Source organism: Emys orbicularis, chromosome 3, assembly GCF_028017835.1.
Source record: "Emys orbicularis isolate rEmyOrb1 chromosome 3, rEmyOrb1.hap1, whole genome shotgun sequence".
In the NCBI taxonomy this organism is placed as follows: domain Eukaryota; kingdom Metazoa; phylum Chordata; order Testudines; family Emydidae; genus Emys; species Emys orbicularis.
The window spans coordinates 50,517,925-50,530,341 of NC_088685.1; the positions used below are offsets into that span (position 1 = coordinate 50,517,925).

Sequence of the window (12,417 nt, forward strand, 5' to 3'; positions counted from 1 at the left end):
GAGAAGACACTCCAGTAGTAGGTAAAGTCAAAGCTAGGGAAAATCACGTGGAAGCTGTGAGAACCACATAGCAAGAGGGGGTAGCTTTTGACTCCAAAATGTTTGCCATTCAGGAAAAGCATTCCTTCTACCCAACCTGGTGTACATAAGCAGCCACTTATAACTTGCATTACTACTCTACCCTGCCTACTATTAAGTGGTGTTTTAAAATGAGCAAACAGCTGATGTCCCTGTGGGAGATGCCCTTGGAGAGACTTGGGCCCAGAATCGCTCATTATCAGATAAAAAGGGACTTGGGAACACTTGGTATCACTTAAAAATTCCCTGTCATCATGAAAAGACCAACAGTAAAGGGATCCAAACAGATTCCTATCAAAACCTTCCCTTTGGATAAGGCAAATGGTTGCAACGTGGAGTCCTCACAGGGAATAGAAGTCCTTGAAAGACCAGGGTGGGTAAAGAAAGGTCTCCTATGAGAATACAAAGTGTGTGTGTGTGTGTGTACGTATGTAAGAGAGATTCTTCTGTTTTCTTTATATGTGTGTGTGTGTGTGTGTTTTCACTCACTCTCACATGCACATACAGTGATGCTGGGTATCACAGCCTATTATTAAGGTTGCCTCATGCTTTCTATTATAAGACTGGTTTCATTTGCTTATAACTTTTGCCAGACTATAATCATTTTCACTGAAATTTTCTGTACAGGTTGTGTGCCTCAGGCTGAATTTTTCTGATAAATTATTCTGTAACTATTTCCGAGAATGAAGCTAGGGAAAAGTAGTTTGTGGCCATATTAAAAAATTCTGGCAACCATTTATTTAAAATGCCCCCATGCTTTTGAGCAGAGACTTGAAATGTAGCCAAGAGGTGGCCTTTTTGTCAGGACTGTGCCTTTTTCTGTCCCCTATCCAAATTTAGCCAATTTATAAGCCATTGCACGTGCTCAGTCGACACTTGATACTGGGTCAGAGCTAAAATCCCCAGAGATTATTTGCACCGAGCATGCTCCAGCACAGAGCTGAAGAGGGATGAGCAGGACTTTCCCTTAAAAAGCAGCATTTCCTGGCTGCTCCAGTCCATGATGAGTCCATGTCCTGGCACTTGAACTAAGAGCAGGAGACTCCCCTGCTGGATCCATGCAGCGTGGAGGAGGAAGTCACCTGAATCAAATGCAGAGAGGACAAGAGCTGGATCTGAGGATGATCTAGTAAATGAGACAAGAAGCCTCGGAGGGAGAGAAGACTGATACTGGGAGCCAGGGAGTGAAATATAGGGATGGGAGACCATGATTGGATGAAGAACAAGGGGAAATTTGGGACTGGCTGGGCAAGAAGGCTGGAACTAGGAACCAGTGGGGTGAGACACAAGCAAGATAGGTCTGATGAGGAGCCATAGTGTGGAGTGGGAGCTGGGACTGGCTGGGCTAAGAGATCGGAACAAGTACACAGTGGGAGTGGGGGACGCTGAAACTGGATGAAGAGTTTATGGAGGGAGACTGGGACTGGAAGCCAGTGGGGACAGTGAACACGGGTATGGCGATGAGTCAGGGAAGAGAGAGATCAGATGAGAAGCCAGGATAGGTGACTTGGGACTGGCTGGGCAAGGAGAGAGGGAGGGGGAACAAAAAGATCTGGATGGTGGTGGGGACTGGGTGTGGCGTGGCAAGGAGACTGGGATGCAGAGTCCAGATGCTGAAACTAGGATGGGATGGGCAGGAGACTGAGCCTGTGATGGGAAGCCTGAGGAGTAACTAGGATTGGCTAGGTGAGGAGACTGGGTCTGAGACAAGGAGCCAGGGGTGGGAAGAAAAAGGACTGGGACAGGAACAAGTTGGAGGGGACTAGGCAGAAAGAGGAATAAGGGAAAGAGGTATAAGAGCTTAAGGGAAAGAGGTATAAGAGTCTGTGCCCCCTGGAGCACACTCCCCTGCAGAGCCTGGCGTGGAATCCAAGATTCCAGAGTTTCTCCTTTCCTCAGCTTGTCTAGCAAATATCAGTAAAACCTGTTGGCAAAGTCTGTGTCATCTCCCTCTAGTAGCTGATCCACATAGAGAATGAAAACCTACTACAGCTGTCAGTTATTCTGTTAACTTATGTGGCAGAAGTCTGTGCAGTGGATTTTAAGGTTCCAACCTGATGGCCCATGTGGGTGCCACATGATGGAATTAGGTTTTGCAGGTTTTTAATTAGCTTTTTGTGGGTGATTTCCTATGTTAAAGGGACATTATTAAGGTTGCAAAGTTAAGCACTGAAACATTAGGAAATGCTAGAATTAAGGCTATTGTAATCTTTGTTGGGCCCGCTTGTATGTATTCATTATGATAAGGGTCTTTTATATGATCACGCACTGTGCTTGACTTTCCAATCTTAATAATGATCCTTTAACATAGTTTTTTGTATGTAATTACATTATTAACTGCATGGGTTTTTCTTTGCCCACTAAAATGCACATTCTGTAAATGCATGTTAGATATTTTGTTATAATATGACCAACACTCCCTGTTCATATGCCATGTCTTTGCTGATCATGGAGTTGGCCAGTTCTTAAAAATTAACTTCGTTTTAATGTGTTGTGTTGTAAATTCTAAAACTAAATTGGATGATCAACAGCTTTAATGTCTTGTAGGAAGTTTGATAGAGCATAAAAAGGGCATATTTTATGCTTTGTGAACACAGTTCCATCTTGAACTAATAGTTATTATATGCATCAAATATAGAATCCTGAGTGTGGTTCTCTGCCTAGTAAATTTACAGATTACTAAAAGTTACCTCAAGTGGTTAAAAAAATTGCTATGAAACTAATTACATTTGGTGATCATACTATATGTTATAGTTTTAAGAGTTATTGCTTAGAATTTCTTACAGAATTGCAAATTATGTGGATTTCTTTTGAAAGCACAAATGAGTTTGGAGATGTACAGGTTGAATAAAAACTGAGGTAAATTTAAAATATATATTCTTATCCATTTGAAGACAGTGAACTGCCAGATTTTGACTATCTGCGCACCATGACTCACATCGTGCTGGTGGACTTAGACAACTGGGGAAGGTTTTTCATTCATCTGCCAGCCAACCTGAACCAAGGGACATTTGTCTGGGGCTTTCAAGGTAAAAATTATCTAAGAAAATAGCACAGAGGGCTTAACAGAAACCCGTATAAATACACTAACAGCATCCTAGAACCAGACTGGGCAAAGAACAGGATCCTTGTTGTAGTCCAAAGTGGACCTTCTATTGCATCAACATGGTGTTTACAAGGCAGCCACCTATAGAAAACTAAGGTGATGGGTTCTAAAATACTAACACACAAACCCATTTAATAAAGAGCATTGCTGCCTGTTAGCTAGAGAACTTCCTTAAGAGAAAACGTAAATGTTAGCTAACCCTCTCATACTGGAAGTTTGACTTCTGTGTATGACTTAAATGTGTAGCTGAGAGCTATGAAAGGAATGATAAAGAAAGTGGTTTGTGCAATCCCTCTTGGTCATTTTCACAATTCACACTTACCAATAAGGGATCTCTTGACTAACAGCATTGCGTACTTGTAACTTATTTAAAATATTAAAACTTTTCTTGTATACAAGCTGGTGATTGTGAAAACTCCAGAATGTGTGGATTTATGTGAGACATAAACTAATATCCGATAGATACTCCAATTATATTAGGCATATGTTGAAACAGACTGTACATATTATATAGTAACTATAGTGAGATCCCTTATTTGAATAATGTATCTAATATATTAATATTTTCTTGTGGAGACCTCTGATTATGACCCTCAGATAAGTTGTGTTAAACGCTTTTTGTGTTGGGAGGCAGCCTTTGACACAAGATGTACCTAGTATCAGAAGGGTAGCCGTGTTAGTCTGAATCTGTAAAAAGCAACAGAGGGTCCTGTGGCACCTTTAAGACTAACAGAAGTATTGGGAGCATAAGCTTTCGTGGGTAAGAACCTCACTTCTTCAGATGCAAGATAGCTTGCATCTGAAGAAGTGAGGTTCTTACCCACGAAAGCTTATGCTCCCAATACTTCTGTTAGTCTTAAAGATGTACCTATTTATATGTATGGTAACTATTCAGACTTTCTTCACTTCTGATCCTGAGAAGATAACTCTTACAAAAACTAACATTAGAGGCACCATACAGATACAGTTTACCCCATACATCAACCTCTTTTAGAAATATAGAATGGTATTTAGTTTTCTACAATGTTTAGTCAAGAAATAAGATGTTCCATTTTTCAAACCTATTCATTTGTTTTGTCATTTTCCTCTCCTTGAACTGTTTGACTGCTGTTGCTTATGATGATGTGGTGGCATGCATCTTTTATTCTTTGTTGCTTAGGAGGACACAGCAATTGGAAGCCTCCAGAACAGTGCAAAATCTTTAATTACCTTAATAAGATTGGATGTTTCTTCCTTCATCCACGCTGTGGTACCAGAAGAGAAGCAGCAGACTTTGCACTCTGCATGCATGTAAGTCGTTGCTCTATTTTTGTGGTTTGTGTTTTTGTTGGTGATAAGGTGCATGGGGATGGTATATTTGTGTACAGTAAAGTACATTATAAAACAGTCATGATGAAAATTTGCCATAATAAAACTTCAGATGAGAAGAACAGATAGTGGATCTGACCAGAGAAAAAGGGAAATGGTTTATAAATATAATGTTTAAAGGGAAACTTCTTCTGCAGAGGAGTTTTCTGTTTCAAAAGGCTGCCTGGTAACGGAATGTTTAGTTTAATGTCTCCCTCACCCCCACATAGGCTGGCCGTCTGGATGAGCACCTGCCCAAACAAATTCCTTTCACCATTCTCTCTGGAGACAAAAGCTTTCTAGAACTGGAGGACCAGTTTAAGAAGACTCAGCGGACAGCTCATATTCTAAACCCTCATGACATCGATGGAGATATGATGTGTGCCTTACTAAACAGCATTTCAGATACTACAAAAGGTAGTACATAAACAATTAGTAGAATCCAACCAATAAAAGAAAGACATCACTGCTGATAGCAACGGCTATACTGTTACCCGTAGTGTTTCTTTAGTTAGCGTTCTTATTTAATGAATTGATCTACAGCTAAAATTGCATTTTTTACTAATATGATTCTTAACTGGGAGGCATGAACAATGAGGAAAGAAATAGTTCAACATATCCTAGAGATTGGAATTATGGACAGAAAATAAAATGAGATTCACACTAATACATCTGGAGGGAAATGGTCTGGATAACAGACGGACTAGTAACACTGCCTATTATTAAGGTTGCCCAATGCTTCCCATTATAAGACCCTGTTTTCAGTTGCATATTACTTTGCCAAACTTTAACCATTTGGGCTTACATTGTACATTCTGGGTGTAGGCTGCAGGCAGAATACTTCTGGAAAATTTCAGCCGACACAATTCAGCTGTTTGCAAGAATAAAACTAGGGGGAAATATTTTACCTGTGGTTTAAAAAAAAAAAAAAAAAAGTTCTTGATCTTTTCTTTGAAATGCTTTTGGCAGAGACTTGAAATTTGGCCGGGGAGTGGCTGTTGTGGTTAGGAATGGGCCTTTAGCTGTCCATGTGAAAATCCACCCAAATTTGACCAAGTTATAAGCCTTTGAGAAAATCTCAGTTGGCACATGGTCAGTAGACTTTTATCACCTACAGGTTCCAAAGATTCACTTGGTCCTCTCACAGCGCTAGTGCTGAACTGAATGCACATGCAGCGTTCCCACTGAGGGATTAGGAATGCTTTCTCTAGTCCAGGGCTATGAAGGCTCAGAAGGACTTTAACTGTAATTGCTGCTCCTAGCTCCTCTGGGCCAGGGTGGGGACTGGGGCACTGGAAATGACAGAGCCTTTCTCTCCTTTGCTCTGTGACCTCCTGTTATCATCCATGGAACAGGAATCTATCCGATTTGAATGCAGAGGGGACAAAAGTTGGATCAGTGTGAAGGAGTAGAAGATTGGGACAAGGAGCCTTGTGAGACATGGATTAGAAGGGAGGAGAGAAACTGGGAGGTTGGAGGGGGAACCTGGTACTGGTTGGTGAGGGGAGTCTGGGACTCATTGAGCGTTTTAAACTGGGACTAGGAGCCCGTGGGCAGGGGGGATCTGTCGCCCAGGGGTTCTCAAACTGGGGGTCGGGACCCCTCAGGGGGTCGCAAGGTTATTACATGGGGGGGCCGCGAGCTGTCAGCCTCCACCCCAAACCCCTCTTTACCTCCAGCATTTATAATGGTGTTCAATATATTAAAAAGTGTTTTTAATGTATAAGGGGGGTCACACTCAGAGGCTTGCTATGTGAAAGCGGTCACCAGTACAAAGTCTGAGAACCCCTGCTGTAGCCAGTTGTCTGTGGAGGAGGAAATACAGAGATCAGACAAAGAGCTGGCAAGAGGTGGGTAACTGGGACTCACTGATCAAAGACTGGGAAAAGGAGCCAGGGAGGGGTGAGGTGGAAGACTGAGATTGGATGAGGAGCCAAAGGAGTGAGGCTGGGGTGGGGAGGAGACTGATAGGACATGCTTGTGCAACTTCAGTTGGAGAATAGATTTGGGGTGTTTTGTTTGAATGGGCCTACGTTACCAAGCAATCCAGATCGTTGTATATGAATGCCCTGCCACAACGCCACTAATCTTTGTCATGCTGAAATTTTATCAGCAGTGATTTTATATTTACTTCCAGATCATTAATGAAAATGTGGCATAGCATTGGGTCTAACGCAGATCCTGGTGCAACTTCAATAGAAACACCCACATTCAGTGACGATTCCCCATTGACTTTTTTGAGCTGTGTCAGTTATCCAATTCCTAATCCATTTAATGTGTGCTTTGTTACTATTGTATATTGTTAATCAGAATGTCATGTGGCACTAAATCAAATACCTTAAAAAAGTCTAAATTTATTCCATCTACACTGTAACCTTGATCGACCAAACTTGTAATCTCATCAAAGAATGAAATTGGGTTTGTTTGGCAAGATCGATTTTTTTTTTTTCCGTAAAATAATGTTGACTGGCATTAATTACATTCCTTTCCATTAATTCTTTATTAATCAAATCCAGTATCGGCTTTTTCATTATTTTGCTCAGGATTGATGTGAGGTTAGCCCACCTACTTACAAGGGTCATCCCAACTTGCCCTTTTTGAACATTGACACATTTGAACATTCCAGCATTCTGGAATTCCCCTGGTATTCCAAGATGTATTAAAAATTAACATCAGTAAATCAGAGATCTCCTCAGCCATCTCTTCTGACTCTTGGGTACAAGCTATCAGTACCTGCTTATTTTAAAACGTTTACCTCCAATAGATGTTGTCTAATGGACTGGAAAGTACTTCATCCTCATGTAATAAAGGTACATCATCCTGCTGCTTTTCAGCTACAAAACAGAAATATTTATCGAACATTTCTGCCTCTTCTCATCATTATTAACGATTTTATTGTCTTCCTCTAATAATGGTTCTATACCATTGCTATGATTTCTTTTGTTCATAGCAATGTACTTTTAAAAACAGCTTATTGGCCTTAGCCCTGCAAGCCAGAGATATTTGCCCTGATGTCTTGAGCTTCCTTTCTCAATTTTTTTGCAGTTCAAAACAGTTGATATAAATGAGAAGTTATCTTCCTTTTTTTTCCATTTGTTATTAAATATTCCTTTATTTCTAATTGCTGCCTTCACTTTGCTACTGAACCAGTAGCAGCTTTTAGCTTTTAGCCAAAGTTGTTCTCTTGGTTGTGAATTTTGGCTCTTTGACCCTCTAATAAACTCTCCTTAGATAATTCCATTTTCATTCAGAGTTTTCTGTCTAAGTTTTTCCTCCCAGTTAAATCAAGGTAGCAATAAACACCAACAGGAAAACCCTCTCATGCTGTAACAATGCCTAGCTGGTGCAGGAGGATTCCTATTAATCAGCTATGTCTGTCAGTCTACAGAGACATCTGGTGGCTGAACTGGGGTATTGCTGAAGTAATGAGGTTTTTGTGTGCGTGTGATGTTTTGAGAAGAAACAGCCGTGGACTCACGAATACATTTGTCCCACACCTCCTTTCTCCGAGGCCCCATATTTCAATACCTAGTGACATTGCTTCCCCTTGGAACAGCTACAGCGGGTAGGGTTGTATCACAGGAGATAGACATTTTGAGGAGAGGTGCATCAATGGGGGAGGGTGGCTAAAAAGGAGAGAACAAATGTGGTGCCAACTTTCTTTTTCATTTGTCTTTATAATTAACTTTTTGGCACTAATAGTAGGGATTTCCAACAATGCTTAGCAACAGAAAGTCTTGCTAACTAACTTCAGAATATCCAGTTTAATCAAGTCAAACACCTACAGTTTTCTAGAAAACCTTCTTGTGACTTATAATTTCTCTTTCAAACATGAAAAAAATCTTTTAGTAACTGAGCTGGGTTAAGACACTACTACAAAAATATTCTCATTCCGTTCCTTTGATTGTGTATTATACAATTTGCATAATTATAGGGGAGTAACAGACAACTAAGAATAATAGTCTCAATGTGTGTTGTAATTCTATAACCCTGTTATAAACTTGTTCAAATAATTGAATCCACAAGGAATATTACACATCCAAAGTAACCTGAGTATTTTTCATACAGTAACGTCTTTGTTGTCCTGCTCAAGTGTAGCTGTTTAAAGTGTTTATTGATGTGAGTAATAGAGTTCTACCTTCCTAAGTTTGGGCTGTTCGTATTTTTTAATTATCTTGTTTTTCATCAGCGTGGGTTAGCAGCTGCCAAAGCAAATTTTCCTTGAAGGGCGGGGAGTTGAGGGAAACAAAGGATGTGTTGGCTCCTAAACTCATGAAAACGCTTAAATGACTAAAGAAGGCAATTAAAAGACTGAAGGCCTTTGTCCTTCAGATAGCTCTGCAGCTTCATCTCCTGCATTTTGAAACCTAGAAAATGCTGTGGGGAGTTTGAAAACTGTTGTCAAAAAAATATACTGTAATTGTCTGCTGAAATAACGAGTTAAATATAGGGAATTAGTTAAATATTTTCAAAAGCTAAAAGGTTTAATGACGTTGGGAGAGGGTGCTCTCCCTTTAGAGGTCTGAACTATCTCTGTTTAAATACCTTTTCTCTAAAGGTTGAGTGATGTGTAATCGATCCATACTTCTGGATTCATGTCCATCATATGACTTTTTTATTATTTATGTTAAAAATAACTCATGTTGTGCGGTAATGTCCATTGCACTCACGGGGCAAGATATATTCCCTGCTCCAGAGAACACAATCTGTTTAAACATTTCTAGCATGTAGATGCTCTGTACATAAATTAGGAAACACTGGTTTAGATACAAAAGTGTAAAAAAACAAAAATAACTCTTCCCCCCCCAACCACTCCCCCCCAAAAACTTCTCCCCTTCCTTATCTTATAACAGTTCCTAAATTAAGTAGGTCTCAGGAACTCTTCTAGGAGGAAGGGCTGCTTCACCTACATTATTGATGGAAGGCCTGTTAGGGAAGGCTGGAATGTCATTGCTGCGGTAACGTTATCCAGGCTGCTAAAGGGTTACAGCTGCTCAGTGCTTCTATTCTTGGAGCTCTGGTGTTATCAACACTAGCAGATCGTGCATGCTGCTAATTCAGCAGACCTCAGTGTTGCTCGTAAAGGAAGACCATAGGCATAGTTTGGTGACAGAGGCACTTGGACAGGTTTATTGCCCATAGGCGCAGTCCCAGCATCACATAGAAGCTACAAGTACACTAACACATGAGTGCCCGTGGCAAGGAGGAGCTCAGCAGTGGGAATTTCTGCTGTCCCCTCGGCCACACAAAAAGTTAAGGCGAGGTACCCTGACATTTATAGACTGAGACAAACAACTTATGTACTGTACTACCTTAGGTGTTTCATGACATCTGCTTTTTACCTCCCCTTGTACCTTGCTCCAGCTTTCTTGGGCAAAACATCCTTATTCATCACTTCTGTCAAACCCTCTTATCTTCTGTTAGGTCAGGATATACCTGTGCTAATCTTTTGGAATGTGTTCACATGCATACCCAGTATCTGTTGCTTCTTAGGAGTGCCTCTGTTTTATCAATGCTAGCAGTACCCTTGTCAAATTCATGTATCAGACCGTGAACTTGTAAGAATCTGCTTTAATACATGGCCTGATTTTGGTTCACAGCATGGCCTGACTTTGACTATGGTTCAGGCCTCAGGTCTTGCACCAGGTCTCGTGCTCCATGCTCGCTCTCTCTCTCAACCTGTCCTAGGTAAAAAGACATGTATTGCCATGTGAAGGCAACTAGATTGATGCTCATCCTAATCTTTAGGATTCCAGCCTTTTTGATTAATCCAGTTTTCATGTCCCTGTTGATCTCAGCTGCTTGTAGTGGGATTCCTAGAGAATGAAACCATTTCTGAGATATCTTGACTCTTGCCCATGAGAAAACAGGATGCTCAGTGGACCTGGAGGTTGATAGAGAACAAGTGTAGCACATGAATTCTGATGTGATATTTGTCAGTCTTCTCTGCTTAGTTCTACACACAGCAGCTTGCCTTCTAAGTGAAGTTGCTGCATGACCTTCTGTAAAATAGGAGTTCATGGCAACAGTAGGAGCTCAGGTCTGGGATTGTAAAACGGCAGTAAGCGTTGTGTAGAAGCCAGCTATACAGAAAAAATTCTCTGGTCAGACTCTGAGGACAGATGATGTCTCTTAGTTGTGTTGTCAGAGCAGTAGCAGGCAATCAGACAAACTTTCTGTGCTGCATTTATTCCAGTTAAGGGTAAATTTTCTCCCATTGGTAGTCCAGTCTGTCACCTGCCTTCATTTGTGTTAGATAATTGGGGGGGGGGGGGTTGCAAGAGAAGGGTATTACTGCTGCTATTATTTTTATTATTACTATTTTTATTATTATTTGTATTACCATAGTATGTAGGAGCCCTAGTCATGGACCAGTACCCTGTTTTGCTTGGCACTACGCAGACACAGAACAAAGACAGTCCTTGCCCTAAAGAGCTTTCAATCTATGAATAAGACGAGGCAACAGATGGATACAGACAGATGGGGGGAGTACAAGGGCATGTCTACACTACAAAATTATGTTGACCTAAGTTAGGTCGGCATACAGCCACTGCAGCAATTAAGTTGCTTTTGCACATCCACACTCTGCTCTTTGTGGTGCGCCAGGAGCATTTGTACCAGTTGTACTGTCAGCATGGGGCATTGAAGTATGGCTTCTGAAAGCTAGTAACAGTTGATGTAAGCAATGCAGTGTTTACACTGCTGCTGCATCAACCTAACTACATCAACATTGACTCTACACCTCTTTTGGAGGAGGAGTTAAGTCAGTGTAATGGGGCAAGTTACGTCTGTGGGAGCGAAATTTTAGTGTAGACACTTACGTAGGTGGGTTGAGGTAAGCTGCCTTGCGACAACCTAACTCTATAGTGTAGACCAGGCCCAAGGAACAAGAAGACATTATTTGTCAGCGTGATAGACTGTGATCTCTGCACACTAGCAGCTGTGACAAAGTTCCTCCTCTATCTTGGTGGGTCCTGCGCTTATTGGCGGATTTTCTTGCCTCAGAGATTCACCATGTGGGTTGGGGAACAGCCCAGAGCCCTTCCCCTCTGGAAGAACCCACAGTCCAGGTCAATTGGGAGGTTTGGGGGGAACCCGGGCCCGCCCTCTACTCCGGGTTTCAGCCCAGGGCCCCGTGGACTGCAGCTGTCTATAGTGCCTCCTGTAACAGCTGCATGACAGCTACAACTCCCTGGGCTACTTCCCCATGGCCTCCTCCAAACACCTTCCTTATTCTCACCACAGGACCTTCCTCCTGGTGTCTGATAACGCTTGTGCTCCTCAGTCCTCCAGCAGCACACCCTCTCACTCTCAGCTCCTTGCGCCTCTTGCTCCCAGCTCCTCACACTTGCACCACAAACTGAAGTGAGCTCCTTTTAAAACCCAGGTGCCCTGATTAGCCTGCCTTAATTGATTCTAGCAGCTTCTTCTTAATTGGCTCCAGGTGTTCTAATTAGCCTGCCTGCCTTAACTGGTTCTAGCAGGTTCCTGATTACTCTAGTGCAGCCCCTGCTCTGGTCACTCAGGGAACAGAAAACTACTCATCCAGTGACCAGTATATTTGCCCTCTACCAGACTCCTGTACCCCACTGGTCTGGGTCTGTCACACAGCCTAACCACTGACAAGTTTTTGTAGAACAATAATGAGGTTGTTTTATGGGGTCTCTTCCCAAATGTCAGGGATAGCAAGGAAAAAGCATAAAGGTGTTTTGTTTGAAAATGTATCAAGTGAGCAGTAGAGGCTGGCATCATGGGCCAATTGAAGGCAGGAGTCAACATTTTGTTACTGCATTGAGAAAGAATATGTAGGGTGGGGATAGGCTGTGATGAGAGCCTTGAAAGCTAAGACACATTTAGGTCTTCTGATTAGTTTTTAATAAATAAAC

The 12,417-nt window shown here is 41.7% G+C and overlaps 1 protein-coding gene across 1 annotated transcript in view; it reads left to right on the forward strand.

Annotated features, from left to right (window-relative positions):
- ZNF451 (zinc finger protein 451) overlaps positions 1-12,417 on the forward strand; it is an 86,773-nt gene that overhangs the window by 51,110 nt on the left and 23,246 nt on the right. The window contains 3 exon segments of the mRNA XM_065401593.1: positions 349-395; positions 4,344-4,474; positions 4,762-4,948. Of these exon segments, the coding sequence (XP_065257665.1) occupies positions 349-395; positions 4,344-4,474; positions 4,762-4,948 (365 nt within the window).